This window comes from Pogonomyrmex barbatus, unplaced genomic scaffold, assembly GCF_055798465.1.
Source record: "Pogonomyrmex barbatus isolate J1 unplaced genomic scaffold, ASM5579846v1 scaffold1, whole genome shotgun sequence".
In the NCBI taxonomy this organism is placed as follows: Eukaryota; Metazoa; Arthropoda; class Insecta; order Hymenoptera; family Formicidae; genus Pogonomyrmex; species Pogonomyrmex barbatus.
Window position 1 is genome coordinate 6,224,182 of NW_028297098.1, and position 21,317 is coordinate 6,245,498.

The 21,317-nt window shown below is 41.8% G+C and overlaps 1 protein-coding gene across 2 annotated transcripts in view; it reads right to left on the bottom strand.

Annotated features, from left to right (window-relative positions):
* Positions 1–1,102: 1,102 nt before the first annotated feature.
* The window catches only part of LOC105432356 (uncharacterized), a 161,667-nt gene continuing 141,452 nt past the window's right edge, over positions 1,103–21,317 (bottom strand). For both annotated transcript variants that reach the window (XM_089074274.1, XM_011647132.3), the window contains exons 3-6: positions 9,999–10,394; positions 6,107–9,199; positions 4,964–5,301; positions 1,103–4,220 (exon numbers count right to left, since the gene is read on the bottom strand). In XM_089074274.1, coding sequence (XP_088930400.1) covers positions 3,651–4,220; positions 4,964–5,301; positions 6,107–9,199; positions 9,999–10,302 — 4,305 coding nt within the window. In that variant the 5' untranslated portion in view covers positions 10,303–10,394 and the 3' untranslated portion in view covers positions 1,103–3,650. The remainder of the gene's footprint in view (positions 4,221–4,963; positions 5,302–6,106; positions 9,200–9,998; positions 10,395–21,317) is intronic.

Below are 21,317 nucleotides of genomic sequence, written 5' to 3' on the forward strand. Positions count from 1 at the left end.
CCTTCATTGTAATAAATCTTTTCAGGATCGAGCATCACTTTATCCTCTAAACGACAAATTGAAGTCTCTTAAAGTGTGATAGTCTACGATATAAAATAACACAGAATTTTAATAAAAATGCTTATCTTACAAATTTGATCTAGAAGAAAAGCAAGGTTTAGATTATTTTTCAATACATTTTAAAGATTTTGTAATTTTATCTTATCCGATCTTTTATCTAAATAATTCTCTCTAAAAATTCTCTGTTTTTGCATCCGAGAGTTTTCCATATTGCTGACTTATCAGCCCGATATTATCCTTTGAAGGTGCACCTGTCGAGAAAAATCGATACAAAAGCGATAAAGAATTCCGTGGAGCTTACCATTAATAAGTTATCTTCATCCTGTTCTTTGTGACGATGGATCTGTGCAGTGATAGAGATTGCCTGGTATCCGCATTTTTGTCCGTTGTAAAACTGTCAATTTATATCCACCGGCGAGTCCAGGCGCGATTGCGAATTCGATGGAATTGGTCATCAAACTGATCGATATATCGCTGATTGAAATTAATATATTCTACGAATCAATTCCGCTTTCGATGATAAGCCATCCTGGAAGCCTATACGTAATGCGAGGAGGGTAGAGGGGGAGGGGGAGGGAATATAATCCATTGTGCGTTTGAAATACACTCCCGGTAAAAACGGTGGCGCAACCGATGGTGAAGATGAGGTGGAAGACGCGATGAGGAGACGAACGTCCTTTTTTCCACGTCGTCCTTCTCTACGTGAAGAGCTCGTATATGTAAGAAAAACTCCGGATCGGTTATGATTCAATCTCGCCGCTCGGCGACATCGGCCCTGGACGGATTAACGCGGCCCATTCCCCTTCCCTCCCCCTTCCCTTTCGTTCGCTTGCGCTCACATCAGCAGCACGGGAGATGAAAAACACCTGATTACAAAAGAATTTGCATTTTTATTACAGTGACGTACGTATATGTTACAGTACACAATGTGTAACGAGAACGCACATACATCGTAGACCTCGCGTCGCGCCGATTTCGCCAATCCGCGCGAGAGACACTCCGCGCTTTTTCCCTTCAACTCGAGCTGTGTCCCTCCCTCCCTCCCCCATCCCCCATCCCCCGTCTCCGCCCATGGTCGGGAAACGGGAGATCTTAACGCCAGCCGATCCCAAACGATTCAGTAATGCGATAATGAACTACCGTCGAGCGCGTTTCTCGCAGCGCTACATTCCGTAACGATTTTTCGTAACGAGCTCGCTCGGATATCGTATATCGCCTCGATAATCATCACTTCGTCGCGCTCCGTCGAAACGTGAACGCGGGGGAGGAACTCCCGCGCCGGGACATTAAAAATTCCTGTGCAGCAAACGCGACATTTTGTCACGTTTGCGGCTTCGATGCTCGACGCGCGGCGATCATGCTCGGGATTATTGGCGACATCGAGCGAGTCGAATCTGCCGATCTAAATCGAATCGCGAAAAACGCACCATCCGCGTGCGTTTCCATCCAGTCCTAATGCGAAATACGTTACATCGGTCCATCGCGTATAATACCGATACCGCGATAAAAGTTCTGAATGGATCTGGCCTCTCGTTGGACCCCTCGGGGAGAATCATCACGCCGATCACGCTAATTCACACTATCGTTGTTTCGCTATTTAAGAGATCATCAGAATTTTTATGATAATAATCTCGGTGATATCGACATCCTTAACCATTGAATACATAGTTTTCCGATACGTATCTATATACAATCGTTTCACGTATATTTATAGAGTCTAAACACGGTCCACAGAACGTCACCTTAATTGCCAATTCCTCAATAATGGCTAGCGTTCAGACGCGAATATTTGACCTAGAAGGAAAAGATGAAAATTCGAAATAGATCCGAATATAATTTTATACCTGACCTATGCCCTCTCGCACCTTCTTATTCTACAAAGGTTAACAGAACACGTGTCTTCACTGGTAAATAAAGTATATTCTTTTTCGTCTTGAAAATGACAAGCGACTCATTCAGCGACTGAACAAGAAAGAAAAAAAAGATGATTTATGCTCGTCATAAGAGAAGTTTATTTGATATCGGATGCTTCTCATGCATCTTACTCTGTAAACTCGCGCTGGAACGCTAACCGAATGTCGGAAATATCTTTTAAATTTACATCCTCTTCTTGTTTTCCTTCTTTTTACACGTTTTGCCCTCTCAACGCCGGAGGATCTGGAATCCGTCGCGCAATCGATCGCTCGCAAAGGGGTGAGCAATTTTTCCCGTCTCCGCCACCCTCCTGATGATCCGCGCGCGGCCCAATCGGAAATTGATGGTACTGTCGTACCGCGGGCGTTCACCGCAAAATGGCGCGCCATTTCGCGAGATCGGCGCGTGGTGATGTTCTAAACCGCGCGGTTTGCCGAGCCATTAAGAAAACACAATAGCCACTTCACACCCGTCCGATCTCATCCGAACGGCCGGCCGGGTGCGACACGTAATAACGTAGTGTTTAGTCGTAAATCGTTCGGCAAATGCGCGTCACGCGTTACATGGAAGCAAAGTCTATCTACCACCTATTCCCCTCCGATGTCGCTTATAGTTGTCCGGGAGCACACGCGACCCCTCGAGAGAGATCGTGTGTGCTTCATACACTCCACAAAATTTCATATTTCTTGAAGAAGACTGAGCGTTGAAGATGCGAGGAAATCTCCCCTTCCAAAACACAATTCGTCACCCGCAAATTCGACAGATTTCTCGCAAAAATTCTGGAAATTTCTCATTTCGTTCAGAATCTCTTGTATCTACTTAATGTCAATATATTTCTGTGATTTTAATATTCTACACTACCGCTTTTAAAATGCTGCTTTCAATTTAATAATAATTAATAATTAAATAATTTAATAAAGATCTAATATGAAATCCAATTCGGATTGGCTGAATTTGATATAATTTTTTTTAATCTTCTTGGTTACAGAGGCAGAGAATATTACGATATATCTCGTCTTGTTCAAAATTTATAAGATTTTTTAGAGTATACGAGAGCTCTGCACGTGTGGCTCACATTGTTCAATACATTGTCGAAATCAATTTCCTGTACAACTCTTACGAGATATCTCGTCCGCTCGATCGCGTTTCGTCCAACACGATGCGTCGTCGCGAAGTGATTAAAGTTACTTGGAACAAAATTCAGATTCGTAAAAAACCGTTTATAAAATGCTCCGTTATTCTGGTAAAGATTTCCCATTCGTGCGCACATTCTCTCACGTATACGCATGCATACTCACTCGTGCGAACTCGCTTGAACTCTTCGTTGCCGTTAACGCAAAGGTCTGGTGTGGCCAGATTTTTTTTTTGGTACTAGACACTTCTCGAGAACGATGCTCTTCGTCGAGCATCCATCGAGTCCATCAATTATAGCACTCTCTCGGTGCGCATCACTTAGGCGCACAGCACTGCTGATCGCGACCATTTCTCAGTCTGTAGTTCGACGTTCGTGCTGAAAACTCGACAATCGACAATTGTCCGTTTGTGGCTCTTTGGCGCGTGAACTCGAAACTTCCGCGAATCGGGGAGCCCTTCGAACCTTAATTAGCACGCTCGAATCGTTCGAATCGCGCTCACACGTTCGAAACCTCCACGAGTCGGGAGTTCCGTGGCTTTTCTCATACATTCAGCGTGGTGTTGTTGATGAAATTGTTGGTGGAATGCTGACCATCCTGACTGGTCTGCCTGGTGGTGGTGTGACCGGCCTCGCCGCTTTGTATGCTGAAGTGCCTGTACGATATATACTCTGGCGGTATCGGCTGCTGATCCCTCTTGACAGCCTCCCGTTGCTTCTTCACCTTGAGGTAACCCAAGACGGATACCAGCAGGAGGAAGACGACGAAGCCCATGCAGCAGCCAACTATCAGGCCCAGCCGCCTCGTCAGGAAGCTGCTCACACTGCCGACATCGCCCATGGCCGAGCCGTCGCTGCTGATTATGGCGTTCGGCGCATCCAGCGTCTTCACCTCGGTGCAACGGCTGGTCGAGGAGTCCGTCATCTGTGAGCTCGGCGTGGACGCGAGTATCTCGACCTGCGTAAAGTTGAGCTGCTCCAACGAGCCGTCCTCCATCCGCGACGACGTCATCCAATTACCGAGACCGAATACACAAATCAGGTAGCGAGTGTTCGGCGACAGTTTCGACAGTTTCACCGAGCGCGCGTTCGGCTCAAGTATTTTGGCACGTACCTGGAATTCAGAGAGGTAAAAGTGATGCCACGTGTTTACGAGGACACTGAATAAATTTAGGAAAAAAGTATGTATGTACTGTACGTATAGAGTATCCTCACGAGATAATTTAATTTTTTATAAACATGCTCGAAATATACTGATCTTTATTTGTTTTTTATTTGCTTAAAAAGATCTATTATTTTCCATTAAAAAATGCATATTATTATTATTATTATAGAGAATATTCCCTTTTTTATCGCTGGGTGATATCACGACGCGAAATTGTCTCTAGCAGAATAATGAGCGCGTAGCAATTGCACGTGAGAGCATACCGTTATTATCCGGTAATTACTAAAAAATGGGTAAATTCGATTTCCTTCGGAGTGACGAAAATACTTAATCCGGTCGAAACGCCGCGTCGCTTTTTTGCGTATCCGTGTCGATCGATCAGCAAGGATCGGTGTCGGATGTGACAACCAAGTTTTTGTGAAGGACGAATTGGAACCTCGGCGGGAGGGGGAGAGAGAGAGAGAGAGAGAGAGAGAGAGAGAGAGAGAGAGAGAGAGAGAGAGAGAGAGAGAGAGAGAGACAGCGAGGTCCTCGGTTATATCGATTGATGAATCAAGCGCCGTTTACACTTTACATTTTATCCGATCCGCCCGTTCGATATATATCCCGTGTTCCGCATCCGCATCTCGCTTTTTAGCGACGACATTGCCGCGTGCGCTGTCACACAACGAAAGTGCCTGTTTTTACGGTACCTCGTCAACATTATCCAGAGCGTGATAGGCCACCTGATAGCCACGCAGACCGGAATGATTTCTGCTCTGCCATGACACCAGGACAGAGAACGGCTGGATGTCCTGGATCGCCAGTTTCAAGACCAGGGGCGCGGTGCAGAAGGCGTGCGGGTCCAGATCCAGGAAGACCAGTCCGCGCAACTCCGGCGGCTGCTCGCATCTCAGTAGACCGCTGTCCATGTCGTTCATCCTTAGTCCGCCCCCGCGATTACGGCTCATCCCGCCGCCGACCAGTTTCTGATGATCGCGCAGCCATTCCCAGAGCTCCTGAGACTCGCAGTCGCAGTGCAGCGGATTCTCTGCGCGGAAATTCAATGTCTATGATTATCTTATGAAAATGGTCTCGAGGACGTCTCTATCCAGCGATCGGCATTTGTTCCGATGATTGTAAAAAAGTTTTTCCGAGGCACGTCGTGATCGTCACGAATGAGTTTCGCGAGTTACGGAAGCCCCGAGCATTTGGATTCACCGTAAACGCCACGACGTTTATGGCAACCTGAATTACCGCAGCGCTATAGCTATTCCCGCGTTGAATAGCACCGTGATATTTTGTAACGTTGCTCGCGATTGTGTGCTCAGTGTTCATATCGTTCACTCGACGTCGAGGAGTTCCAAGTGTAACTACCCGGCGGGGCTATTTTCGACTGAGTCGAATTCGCTTGCATGCGAAGATACGCCGCCGGAGTGAGTTTTGCATGCGACCAATCATCTCACCGGCTGAGATTACTATTGTCGAACATAGCGCGATACGATCCGTGTGAATGGCGTCACGTGTGTTTATATACGCGCGAGCAATATCGTTGAAGGTAAGAGAATTTTTTTCGTGTTACCTCGCAATAAACGACCGAATAACAGGCTCGAAAAACGTATAAATATTTTGTGCGGGAAGCGACTTAGTCTAGTTTTCAGAAATGAAAAATTGAAAAAAAAAATATAGTCGTCCCATTGCGATTTAACGGATAGATTATTAAAGACATTGCATTGATTTTTCAGGTCAACTATTTCTATTCGCAATTTTCTAAGTCGTGAACAGCAAAATTCTCACGAAATGCGAAACGAAGTAAAATTGGAACACACGAATGAAGTAATAAATCTTATACTTACCCTCGGCCCGTAAACTCCGTATTTGCGTTTCGAGTGGTCGAAAGGCATTCAGCGGTAGGTTCGCTAAGTAGTTTCTACTTAGATCTAAAATCCTAAGCTTCTTCAGAGGTTTAAACGCGTCCGGCGAGATCGACGATATCCAGTTGCCGTAAAGATGCAGCTCGACTAGATTCTCCAAATGCTGGAACGTGCCCTTTCCCACTCCGCTTATCTGATTGTACGAAAGATCGAGCACCTGCAAAGCTTTAAGGTCAGGCGGGAAGTCCTCGAGCTCTTTCAAACGGTTGTGCGTGAGATTCAACAGCCTGAGGTGTTCCAGCCCCTTCAGTCTTTCCTGCGGCAACAGTTCCAGCTCGTTCACGCTGAGATCCAGCGTGAGTAAATTTGGGAGGCTGCGAAACGCGCTGGGCGATACCCGAGATATCATATTGCTGCCCATAAAGAGGTGCATCAGCGCGGGAAACGCCTCGAAGTCTTGACTAGTGACTATCGTCAGGTTCGTCCCGGAGATGTGAATTTCCTGAAGAGCCGGATACTTTGCCTCCGAACTGATCTCGTGAATTCTAACGAGAGGATTAGCCGTGACGTTCAGCCAAGTTAGACCGGGTATATTTTGCGCCGTGAGTGCAACGGCGGGTATTTGCCGGAACTTGTTAGCCGCAAGCTCGATCTTTCTCAGCATATTCGAGCGGGCGAAGAAATTCGCCGGAAGAGCCGTTAAGTGATTGTGACTTAAGTCCACGGATATCAGGCGGGAGAAATTGACGGCGGCGAAGCCGGTGAGAGACATAATGTAGTTGCCACGTAAATCGAGCTCCCGTAGACTGGTCAATCCGTTCAGTCGCGACATGTCTACGTGGAGGAGAACATTGTTGGCCAGAGAGAGGAATTCCACCGTGGTGGCGTTCGCGAATACGTCGTACGGGATCTCTTGGAACCTGTTGCCGTCGAGCTTGACCTCCTTGAGCGTCTCCAGACCCAAGAACAGCGTCGCCGGCAGTACCCTGAGTAAATTGTTACTGAGCAATAGTTTCCCCAAATTCTTGTTCTTCGAGAATATCTCGGCCGGCATCCTGTAGATCTGCGACGAGTCCATCGCGAGATGCTGAAGGGACGGCAGACCGTCCAGAGAATTCGCGTTAATCTGACTGAAGTTATTGTATGATATTCTTAAGACTCTTAATCCTGGTATATCTAGGCGGTCCAACGCCGTGGCAGTGAAATGATTGTGCTCGAGATTCAACTCGTAGAGATTGTTCAGTCCGCGGAAGGCACCGTTCTCGATCACGCTGACGGTGCAGTTCTTCAGGTTGAGCGTTCTGATCGGTAGCCCCTCCTGGAAGATCTTATCGTGCAGCACGTTCAAGTGATTATTGGCCAGATCGAGGACGCGCAGTCTTTTGAGGGCCGTCAAGGCGTAAGGATCCAGGCGGCGTAGACCGTTGTCCTGCAGATAGAGTTCCTCGAGCTCGTGTAGCTCCGAGAAGGTTTTTACGGTCACGTGGCTCAGTCGGTTCATACTGAGCTCCAGGAACTTGAGCGCTTGCATCGGCTTGAAAGCGGTATCCTCTATCCGTGAGATAGAATTATTCGTGAGATACAGGCGTTCGACCAGCAACAGGTCCCGAAACAATGGAGCTTGAAGACGAGTCAGCCTATTATGTCCAAGCCACATGATCCTGACCGAGGCCTGGCCCCTTAATGAGTCATTGTGTAGAACTCCAAGTCCATTGTTGTCCAGCTGAATGGAAACCAAAGAGCTACCACTGTTTTCGTTCTGGCCGACGTCGTTCGACACCTGGAACACGTCGCCGAGAACCGCCAGGAGGTTACCCTGTAGATTCACGTGTTGCAGACTGTGGAGAGATCTCAGCGCGCCGGTTTCCATGTCCGTGATGGCATTGTTTTGTAGATGCAGCTCGAGGAGCGACGGTAACGGCGCGAACACGCCACGTTTCACCTCGGTGATCTGATTATCCTGCAGTCGAAGCTCGCGCAGTTGCTTCGCCTTGGCGAACGTGCCCACTTCGAGTTCGCGAATGTTATTGCCGTCCAACGAGAGGGTCGAGAGATTCTCGCAGTGTTCGAGAAAGTCGCGCGGTACCTTCTCGATGTAATTTCCGCTGAGATGTAACTGCGCTAATTGACCGAGCGTCACGAGGCCGCGCGCGTCAATTCTTCTGATGGCGTTTTGCTGGAGATACACGACCGAGAGGCTCGTACTACCGGCGAACGTTTCCGCCGGTATTTCGAGAATGTTATTCTCCGCCAGGAAGAGCTCCTTCAATTCGGGCAACCTCGAGAACACGCCCCGGATATAGTGTATGTGATTGTGGCTGAGATCGATCGACCTGAGCTTTTGATTGGCACGGAAGGTGGCCACATCAAGAAACACGATCTTGTTGTGGCTGAGGTCTATCGACTCGAGATCGATCAACGATATAAAGGCATCCTTCTCGACCGATTCGACCGCGTTGTAATAAAGCGAGAGGGTCTTTAGGGACGGACAGCAGCGAAAGCAATTGAGCGGAATGTCCTTGAAATTGTTGCTACTGAGATCGAGGAAGTTTAAGGCGTCCAGTCTGGAATAGCCGTCCTCCGGGAGCTGGGATATCTCGTTCCAAGCGAGTCTCAAGGACGTGAGATGTTCTAATCTTCTTAAGGATGTCATGGGGAATACTCTGATCTTGTTCTCCGCCAGATCCAGGTCCTTCAAAGTGCTCTCGAGACCACCAAAGGCGTACTCCGAAATTTTCATGATTTGATTACCCTTCAGGTTTAGTTTAATTAACGCGAGCCCGAAGAAACTGAAGCTAGGCAGCTCGTAAATGAGGTTGGCCTCCAGATCCAGCGCTTTGAGTAGGCTCAGCGAGGCCATAGCCTTTTGAGGTACGTGAGGTAGTCGGCCAGATACGAGTGCCAAGGATTCCAGGCTTTTGCTGAGTCGCGTGAAAGCATCCTCGTTTATTTCGCGGATCGCGGAATGCGATATTTGTAGATGCCTAATTTGCGAACCCGCTGGGAAAGCGACGGACCGAAGTTCCTCTACTTTTCGATCCAATTCGTATACGCTCAACGATTGAACAAGCGCTCCTGAAACAATCGCGGGATATTTCACTCAAAGCCACTCAAAGCCACATGCTCTGTGAGTTACAATCGCGAGAATTAAAAGTAAAATTTTCTTCCTGTATCTTATTTTTTATTGGATACGCGTAAAATGTTTCATCGAATATCGATAGAAATAAAAGAACAAAGATAACAATCATTCTCTTCAATAAATACACACAAAAATTTGTATTATTAAAAACTTTACAAAGTATAAGATGCAGTAAGATTAATATAACATCTGACTAGCAAATGACAAGTTTAAATATCATATTCCTTTTTTACTCGGAGATTTGAGATGAATATTGATAAATCAGACTATTTTTCTGTACGTCAAATTAAAATATCTCTGTAGTAAAATATCTATTAAAAAAATTTATATTAAAAGCGATTTAAATTAAAGTTTGCAAGACTTTTGCACTTACAGTCTAAAAAGAATATTACTACATTTAGATATCATTAGATATTTAGATATCCAGAAATACAATTAAATAATCTCAGAGCTCGAATGTGTCAAGTTACTTGACGTCTAAGAACCGAAAGCTAAAAGAGTAAGAACTAAAAATAGCTTATTAACTATTTGCACAGATACTGGAACGTTCTCTCGAGTTTATCTCTTTTTTCTTTTTCTATTCTGCTCCACAGCTGTTTCCGCCAGCACGACGTTACTACCACTTTATCGGTGGACGTATCACGGCGGCGGCTGTTTCTAGTTATATATGCAAGCGAAATACGTGTTCTCCCCGCTGATCCCCGCTTTTTGCGTGTTGTATCATGCACGGTTTACCTTCCTCGCCGGCGGCATGTATCACGCCGGACAAAGCGTTCCTGAGGGACTCCTCGGTGGCACCTGCGCACTCCAGGAACAGACCGCCGTTCTCGAAGTTGTAACACGGACAGCCGGGTATTGTGTCCGCTGCCGGACACTTGGCGCCCCTCGCTTCCTGCGTCGCCATGCAGGCCGCCAGAATCACCGAGTAGATGATGCGGAAACCGTCCCGACGGCGATTCCACCGATTGTCACGTTCTCTGCACGACGGGGTCGACGATCGTCGCCACTTTCGTCTGGTCCGTGGCCGCGTCGTCCACATAGTATTATTATCGCGCCACTTCGTTCCCGGCTCGTCCCGATTCGTTCATCGTTTCTCCTGCCGACACTCGGATCTCGGCACCGCCGCGGATCCTGCGAACAATATGAAACGTCGCGGGGATGAAATTGGAGACGTGAGACGGGGGTGGGAGAGGAGACGCCACTATCGTCTTGGCGAATACACGGTTGAATACGTCGTTCAAATATGAAGACACTCGAGATAAATGTCCAAGAGTAGGTAGAAATGTACGACGGTTGAACGGTATCATTTTTATCTGATTCTCCATCGACACAAATGAGATTTCAAATTTCGACTATATATCGGATTTAATGTCCGAGATACAGTGCAATATGATTTTCGATAATGATCTTGGGCGAACTGGAAAAATGTCTAAGAATATATAAAGGGGAAGAATTGTAAGACGAAAGGAGAATTCAAATTGATACGTTTCGTTAATATTAACAATTCATTATATTATCCGCGGAGACATCACATATTTATGTATATGTTCGAATATTTAAAAATTTGTAATTTTCAATTGTTCTTTGTATTAAAAAACTAACGTTTAAATTATCTCCCAGGAGAAATCACGATTTCTTATTCGTTGAGTATTTTAAGCGCAAATTTATATTCTTTTTCTAGTTACGACAACAAAAGATTACAAATTCCAGCTAGTTCCGTGCGTTTTTTTGTCAGAAATTGCCCTGGTTTTCCTCGCCTACGGTTCGGATCGTCCAACCAGAAAAATATGGTTATTCTGTTTTCGACGAACCAACAACGAAACAGGTACGTATATATACTCCTTGGACGAATCTCAATTTTCAACAGGACAAGGTTGGATCCCGCGGGACCGGAAAAGCCGACGGATAACATCCTTAAAGAAAAAAAAGGGTGAGAGAAAGAGAGAGAGAGAGAGAGAGGAAGAAGTCAACAGCGTTGGTCTCCGAGCTCCTGAGCTCCTGGTTTCGGTGTCTTCTTCAAAAGATACCGATCCCGAAGATCAGCCGACCGACGGTCGTAATTTAATGCCCACAGTAAATCTTCATGGCTCGGGGATGCTGTCACATACCCGCGTGACCCGTTACGATCGGAAAAATATGACCGGATTGGGCGGTTGCCAGATGGTGTCTTAAGACGGTGTTCGGGGTTGCGAGGCGATCGGTTCGGGGTCACGTGTGGGACATGACCGAGAATACGAAGTGGTAAATGGGTGTCGATTTCCGTCGTGCTACGCCGTGTACGGCACGTCATTCTTCGGATAACTTTGTTAGGGCCGTGCTTGCTGCGGGGTAATGTTAGGTCATTGGCTGCAGCACCGGAGTAGAAAAATCAATATGCCCTCGCGACTCCTACATCAGGGGGATTTTATTTTTTAATCCGCTCGCACGCTTATCGCAATGCCTGCTTAGGCCCACTTTCCCGTAAAAAATTCCGTATTCCGGATGACCGTTTCAGACATCCTCTCGCTTGCATCCCCATTAATTAATTCATTAGATTTTCGTGAGAGATACGCGAGTTATTATTTCTACTGGAATTAAGGCAGTTAATTAAATTTCATCCTAATTAGGTGACAGGCTAATTATGTAGTTTAAATTACACGGTTTATATTAAGCTGCATCTAGTTCTCGATTATTTCAAAAAAACAGAAACGAAGGGAAAAAAAGAGAACAACGGATACGGGAAAGCAATGGAATTGTAAAATATTGCTTGTTTGTTTAAGAGTATACTGACGTTAGAACGTTAACGTTAAACATAATATTGTTGCGCAATAAAAAAAAATAAATAAAAGCATATGCAGGCCAAGCTATGATTTTATATCATAATTTTATAATGTTATTTTTTGTTCTCTTCTTTTTTCTTGTAGTGATGCAAAGCTTTGTAAATGTTACATAAATATGAAATTAATTCTAAATTTTTATAGAAAAAGCAATAAGAATATGTTTAAAAATAAATAAATCACTGAGTGTTTCTCTCATTATTTTATATTTATCCTTACATTTATGCATATATTTTGCAATAATTCTATAAGTTTTATAAATTCTCTAATTATTTAAAATAAGATTATAATGCATATATTAAAATTAACTGAAAATTATTTCACAGATTTTAAAGTTATAGCGATCTGTAAATGATGCTATAATACATAATGATGATACTTGGTCTTGATGAAGGCTCTCGATGAAGGCGGTCAAACATATCTCGTTATGTGGAAATGGGTCAGAATTTAGTTATACGTTGTGCGAATCTCTAATTTAAAACTCGCGAGAGATGAGAAAAGCGCGAAACGAAGTGAAGCGCTTGTTATCGCCGTTTCGAAAGTGAGCTCACGTGCCATTATAAATTTCAAAACGTACGTATATCTATGTAATATATTGGATCAAATCGTAAGGTCGAACTTCATCGTTTGCTAGCACGAAAGTTGTTCCGCATTGTAACTTCCAGAAGCTTTGCCCGTTGCTCTTGTTTCCGAACCGAGAAATCTTCCGTGTACTCGACGTTTTACTCTCGAAGGACTTGGCACAATATTTGCATAGTGTTACGTAATGCTGTGGCATTCGACAGGTTTCTAAATCTAGAAAGACAAGAAATAAAGCAAAATAAAAAAAGAAACGCGAATCACTTCTCTTTCGTTAAAAATATTTCTATTGATATAATATACGTTTATAATACTGTTTTTATAAGTTTTAACAAACAAGTTCGTATATGCATTTAAATTCGTATATTTTTATATCTTAAAAATGCTTAAATTAAACTTGCACAAGAGAATTTTTACATAAAGTTAGTTTTAAAATTACGAATTTCAAATATATATATAATTAACACTGTTACTTTTCTTATTAGCCGCTTGATTTCCTTAAATCAAATCAATTATAAATTAAATGTGAATAATTGTATTTCTATTTCAAATAAGTAAATATATAGTAAAAAATAAAGAATAGATTAAAAACATTTAATAAGATTTTTACAGGGTTTAAAAAAATATGCAATAAGATATTTACAGGGTTTAAAAATGAACTAATTATAAAGTGACTCATTATTGTTATATGACTTGATAATATCAAATAATATCTTTTAAAATATTGTATACGAAAAACATTCTTCACACAACAATTTTTTACAGAATTTTCTGATTTGTAAAATATATATTATAGATACAGAAAGTGTAGAATAATAATAAAGACATATCTAAAACATCTTTAATTGATATAAGATTGTTTCTAAATTCATTAAAAAAATCATAGAAGTAATCAACAAAAGATAGATGATTTATACAAATAAGTAGTGTTGTCATCATGTTGTAAATAAAAAAAAATCAGCTGCTATCAAGTTTTTTTCGGAGAGGTGCGAGACTTGTATTCTTTTCACTTATGTTCGCGTGTCGACGCTCTCTTTTCCGTCGAAAATTTTTCGCAAGGCCGAGCCAGACGTTCCTGTCGACGTCGTTTGTGCCGTTCGTGTCGTTCTCGCACGCGATTAGCTATCGAACACGCCGTCGGGTATCGAGAAGCGAGTGGTCCTGCCACCCGGAATCCGCGTTACGTACGAACCCGGATTCCGCTTTCGATGGGATACAGCGAGAGTCGATCGGCGTTTCCGAGAGTCGGCCTGACTCTCCGGTCGGAAACGTTCTGGTCCATTACCGCCGTAGCGAAATTGAATTTCCTCGGGATGGCGGCGTGGCTTCACGCCGCGCGCAAGCTCGGATTAAATCGTTGCGGCCGTCAAGCAAACCGCAGCCACTAATGAAGCGTACCGCGTTGAATTTAAAAGATTCCCCTTGCTTTCCTTCCTCTCTCCCGCGTTACGCGGGGTCGGGGGTCTCGAGGATTCGCGTCCTCGCGCGAAATTGCAGTCATCTGACTGCCCTCTCTCTCTCTCTCTCTCTCTCCTCCTCTTCCTCCTTTCTCTCTCTCTCCTTTACTAGATTACGTTAGAAGGGGAGGTTGAAAGCAGCGCGGTCTGCAGAGATGAGTGGTGCGTCGGAAGAGCGCAGGATGCAACGGATATACCTGTGCATACGGCCACCCTCCTTCTCTCATCTACTTGGGAGCGGTTGCCTAACGAGCTCTCCGGCCACCGGAATGCTTTGCAGTTGTTCACCTATTTAAATAAGAACCGCCGATGATAATGAGAATGCAAATGGCGCGACACGCCCTACGCGAGCTTCGTCTCACACGCCATGGAATAATAAAAAGTGAGCGTCGCCGCGGGCGCTTGTACATAGCGCGAGCTCCTCAACCCCCGAAGTACGGAGGGGGTTGCGAGTCGGGATGACGATGGTGCTCGCGGTGATTACGAGCGCTGATTTTTCTTGCTCGTCGCGCTATCCGGATCTGGATTAAAGCACCGAGATTGAGAATTTAATAAGACTGATCGAGAGGTCTAGATCTCGTGGATACACACACCTTTCGTGCCGCGTGTTGAATGAAATTACAAAGCAGCACGTTGTACGCCGCGGCACGGTTTACGATTCCGATCGTAAAGAAACAATATATCGTGCCGTGTGCTCGATCAACGTATCAGATTTTACGATCTCAATGTCTTGAGAGGGACACTCTTGATTGTCGGTTAAGAAATAAGAAAATGTTACTTGTAGATAAATCTGGATTTACAGAGCTTGGCGTAAGGTCTTAAAACGTAATCATAGAAACAGCGAATTTCGCAAAATGTCTTATATGTATTTACGGCCGATATTATCTGAAAACGGACTTTGATTTTTTACGACGAAGGGGATTTTATGGGATTTTATGGGATTTTTTTTTCCGAGATTGAGATGACTGTACACCTGTTCCATACTATTTAATGCATTTGATGCGTCAGTTATTATTGGAAATCTCGGTTGATTTATTCCTTCGCAAGATAAATTTCTTTGCTATTTTTCTCTTTTTATGAGAAAAGGAATTTCTGTTATAACAAGTTCTGACAAGTCATAAAGTCACTCAATTTAGTTATTTTTAAATAACTTCTTTCTCGGTTAATCGGAGGTCTTCGTTAAATTGGATGATTAATGGATGACGCTTAAAAACGCAATCGCGGGTTCGTTCACATTGTTGACGTCACAGCGAGAATTATCTCATCTGATAATAGCGACGTGGAAATAAACTCACGTGGCTGAAAACGAGAAGTCGTGATATATAACGGCGACGAAGCGAGATCCGCTTTATGAGTTTTAGGGCCATCGTGAAGTAGCGTCGTTCAGATCGTTTAATAACTTGTACTTTACCGAGTGAGTTCTGTTCCTCCTGGCATCGAGGCAATATCGCGTAATTTTTACTCGGAAAATAAAACGCTATCCCTCCACCGGAGAGTTTACCAGCTTTAATCGTGCCTCTGTATCGGGCACGCCTTCGTAATCCGTGTGATGGAAAATCCTTTCGAAATGGCCAACGTTAAGTCCCTAATTTATCGATCGAAACATTAAAAATTAAGCCGCCAGCATACGCGAGTCGCAGGAGGGACGCCGACCTACTTACGTGCCTCACATAAACTCACGTTTTATCCCGAGATCGCGTTACGAATTGGTGTAACGCGAAGAGCACCGCCGAAAATATCCGGCGAGCTTTATCGAGCGGTTTCAGCAGTCGAGTTTTCCTAAGTGCACGACGTTTTAACGTCAATCGGTTTTCGTTTCCGAAGACAATAATCTATTTATAAGCCGCTCCCAAAGATATTACATGTCAATTTTAATTGTTTCCAATTAAGTTGAAAAACTGTCTTTCTTGATTTCACATTGGCTTCAGCTTGTTAACACAGAGTTGCTTCCATTCAATGCTCCGCGGTCCGTGTAATATTTCAAAGGAGAAAGATACGATCTTCTTCGGTATTTCCGCCAATAAGAAAGGAACTTCATCTCCGCCGGAGCGTCTGAAGTATCGTTTCGCGAGATGAAAAGTCAATCTACATAGAAAGTGTGCGTATCAAATCAAATGTATGTCGCATTAAGTATCGTGTCTGTATTATCTTACGCGGAAAAAAGTTTTCCATTATTTTTATCACTCAAGTCAATGTGAATCTTATTCTCTGCCAACCATTATCAGTATTTGCTTTGATATTTTTTCTCTTATCTATAATACACACGATTGCGATACAAAATTTTTGCTCTCTCTCTCTCTCTCTCTCTCTCTCTCTCTCTCTCTTTCTCTCTGCATTTTGCAACGATACCTAGAATAGCATTTTCCATAAAGTAATCAACGATCAATCTTTATTATTACTGGCGCAGAGATATTTGGTGTATGAGTTCGCGGTTAGAAACGGATTCCTGCCGGGAAACGCCGCTGTTGATTTAACCCGTTCGGCGGATCAGAGAAATTCATGCGGATCGCAAAACGATAATTCTCTTTTTCAATCAAATTCCGGATTTCAAACTTGAATTCTCCATTAAACCGCGTTCCTCAATTAAGAAATCCACCATGAAAATTTCCGACAGATAATTTATTTCGAGTGGAAAATATAAACGACGTTGGAAATTAATTCGCCGCGAGGAATTTTCGCGGCTAAGTAAGAGTTAAAGTTTTGAATGATCCTTACGTAGATGATAGATCCGTCGCGATGGTAGATCGTTTACCGTCGCTCGTCGCGTTGCTTCGCGGGGCAGAAGTCACGGTCAATTTAAATACCTCGGGTTCGTCCTCGTATGTTAAAGGGGCTTTGCATGCAGGATGAACCTAATACGGTTGTGGAGCTTGGTCTTCCGATGGGAGATTGAGAATCAATCTCTTCGAGTCCGGTCACGGATATACGGTGGATGGACCTCCAATAGGAAACAAAGGCGCGGAAAGCGTTAAATCGCGACACGTCGTAATCCGTTACGGGCTACTGGCTTTAAGGCGTGCGGACCTGCTTGGGGTACAAAGCAGCAAGTATAAAATATCACCGTGCAGAAGTCCCGGGATAAACTTTTTGCCGGAGCGTTGCCCGCGTATAAAATGGCATGCAGTCGCAACGCGTGAGAGCAAGGTGGGTTGGGTACCGTCCTCAAAGGAAATTTAACCTTGTTGATCCGGCAAAAAATTTCTTGGTGGTGCAATTAGTACGTAGCGCGTGAGAAACAGCTTTCGGGAAGCATCCGGACTGCGGATAAGATTTCATTAGTCGTACTTAGCGGTTTTAAGAACTAATTACCACGGGCGCGCGTACGGATTACAAGACAAATCTTTTCTTTCGTGAGGGCTTGTGTACAAACCGACTATTTAAATAGACATATTAGGAAATATCCAGTATATAATAAATAAAAAAGTGTTTTAGTGTGCGAGCATTGTGAAACGTTCGAAATTAATATATGAAAAGCGAGATTTTAATTTATCTTTAAAATCTAATTTATCTTTAAAATTTTGCTACACATGTTCTAACCATGTATTTTACGTTATTTAATCTTTTTCTTTTATAACATCATGTTTGTAGATACGGAAGAGTGAACGTTTGCCAGGAAAGTTAGGTGCGACATATCTTTATGCGAGTTTATACGTACCCAAAGCTAAAAAAACATAAATATAAAGAAGGTATAAACTTACATTTCTGGCTTCGGCAAAATGCAAACAAGAAAATTTAAATCAGAACACTTTACGTCACATGCCTTGAGTATAAACGTCATGCAGCGTCGTGTCGGCTTCTTGAAATAGTCCACGAGGAATACGTAAATAGCACTTTCGGGATTTATATTCATGAAATAAAGTAACAGTTTTAAACATAGGACACGAGTACTAAATCATTGTGCACGATGTAAGAATGGAAAGAAGAAAAATTTTTTATGCACTCTTTACATTATCTCATAAATACATTTTCCTATTTTTACAAACATGACTCTTGATTCGATCAATTCGAAATGAAAAATTATATGATCCTTATATTAATTTAATATTGGAAGGTAGTGATTAGTTATTTTAAGTATTGCATTATTGTTCGATGTTTTTAATATACAAAAGTATTACAATTTCTAATATTAAATTGGATATCAAATTGGATTTCTATAAGAGGAGCATATATAATAATTTTATGTAATTTTATATATATAAATTGATTATTCTCTTGAATTGTTGAAATTATTAAATATATAAGATAATTTCATAATCTAATGTATAATTAAATTCATCTTACTTTATTATTACCTTATAAATTATTAATAATTATCTTATTTTATTATTACCTTATAAATTATTAATAAATTTATAAGGTAATAATAAAATAAGATAATTATTGGATATTAAATATATCCATTTATATACCAATTATATACCAATATAAATATTAAATGTTATTTATTATCGAATTATTAAATAGAATTTTACAATAATAGATTTTATTCGAATACGAATAATTTCGATAATAATAAGACTCCGTTCGAATACTTTTATAAAATAATCTTGGAATTGCAAAGAAAAAGAATAATATTCTGCAACATTGCGCTCAACTAAAATAAATTGTAGAACATTCTTTCGTGTTGCTTATACAAGAATTACATCTTTATTTTTACATCAAAATAACGGATGAGGCCATGTCCGAGCAAGACAAATGAGTATATTCTGAAAACAGAAGAATATGAAAGACATCGTCTATAATGTGCAACATACGTTTTAAAAAAGAGTATTTCTAGAAGAGAAAGCTTCTACAAGACATGTGAAATTTCAAGCATTATGCAAATATCTACAAAATAAACAAAAATATTTTTTTTTATTTCAAATATTATATAATAATTCTTGAAATTTTATTTAGTAAATGTATATCAGATTTTTATAGATATTATGTAGCTATGTAATATTTTTACAATCTCCTTTTTTAAATTGTTAAAAATCGAATTTACATTGATGCGAGAGATACATTTACATGTTTAATTACATATAAATGCAAAAAGATTTATCGTTTCTGACTAATTTATTTATTTTTTCGTATTTACAACCACAAAAATGATTTTATAAAAACAAATAACGTAAAGCGTGAATAAAAATGCGTTGCAAATTCTAAAAATATATTTGATTTGTATACGATTTATGATAGATAAATAAAAATCTTATTTTTTGTAAGTACTATGAAATAGCTTACAAGAGATAGTAGCATCATACGATTATCGTATCGTTCGATTATTGGAAAGAAAAATTCTTATATCTTGCCTTAGCTCATTGCCATCTATTAATGCTGAACATTATGGATAATGAAGATATGAAGGCGTTTATCGGTGTACACATGTACTGTGCGATATCGTGTTATAGGTGTGTAAGTGTATGTGTGTACGTGTATACTAATCGATATACAGAGAATGCATCTGAAGTCGTTGTATAGTCGAGAAAAGGCTGCTCTCTCTTTTCAATAAATAAATCAAAACCATTATTAAATAAATTCTTTTTGTTTCTGGTTATGAGAGAAAAAAAGTAAAATTGAAAATCGAGTAAAGAGGAATCATTCGTTTCCCTGTCCCTTCGTCTGTATCACAATTTCAGATGTATTTTGTATATTATTATTATTCAGGAATATGAATTCAGTCTAAAATATTCGCATAATAATTACGGAGACAATATGCAATTCTACGTGGAGTTCGTCCTTTAATCGCGGCTAAGCTGCATTAATAATATTAAATCCTTTTAATAATGGGACGTGCATTATGACTTTTGCATCACGATCGCAATATGATACTCCCGTATTGAATATTAATTATCATATCACATAATTATTACTTATTTATAGCCACTCGCACATTTTGGCCAATAACATAATGACATAGTAATATTGTATTAATATCGATATACATTCACGTAGATTAAAATTTGCTATTTCTAGACTTCATTTCCTGGCGTGCAATGCATCATTTATAGAGCGATACATTAAACAAAGTTAAATAGATATAAACGACGCCGACGTGACGAATTTCCTGAATTGCAACGGCATCGTTTCGCCTCATATTCGTCGTAATTAAATGTGTAATCAAACGCGGTCATCTTTGAGATTATCTGCATGCTTAATGGTGCGTATTTTCCCATGCGCAGGAAATGAAAACGCGCCCGTCGGTCTGTCGAGGAAAGTTTTGGCTGGACAGGAGTTAAATTGAGAACATCTCAGCATTTGCCACGTGCATAATTCGGTCGAGTAAAGTTTTATTAAGAGGCGATTCCCAGTATTTATCGTCAGATGAATGTTATTGGGTAAGCAAATTTGGTTTACGAGAAAGCAGATCTGGTCGTCCGGTGAGACTCTTGCGAATCCGGTCGACATTGGGCATGAAATTCAAGCGGGGAATGGTCCAATCTGCTTGTAAAAGCAGAAACGCCATGGGAGGTCCGGTCCTTTCCCGTAAATCCGCAATCTCGATGGATTATGTACACTCCGCTGCTATTTTACAATGCGACAGGAAGGCGAACACATGAAAGAACACCCTCACAACTTCCTAAGTTCGAATGTGATTCTCTCGCTCTCGCTTCTCTCTCGCTCTCATCTTTCGTGTCTTGGTACTATAATAAATTTCAAGCATTTTGCCGCTCGTCCTGTCAAATGTACATATTTTCATAGTTAATCAGCGATGTTAACCACGAGCAAAGTAAGGCGGTAACAATGATCGTTTTCGCTAATGCGAACACGTAATGCAGATATAAAGTTGTCGCGATGATAATAAGACATCGACGTGTGCGGAACGGCGAGAAACTCGCGCGGAATGGCTCAGGGCGTTATATTAAGACGCGTTAATGTGGAAACAAACGCAAGAGCTCCCCCGTTCGCTCGACGTGCCGCTGAGATGTTTTGGAACTTTTGTCTTTATGTCGAGGAAATTCAGCTTTGTCGCAGAAAAAGGACTGGCTTTTCCGCTTTGAACGACTGCGCTAAAAGTCCGCGATGTAATGTAACATTCTCTTCTTTGAGATCAAAAACAGAATGAGCTTTGTTATGTAGAAAGATATATATATATATATATATATATATTAAATATTATATTAAAAAATACACACACACACACACACACACACATATATATATATATATATATATATATATATATATATAACAAAACTTCTGTTTTTGATCTCAAAGAAGAA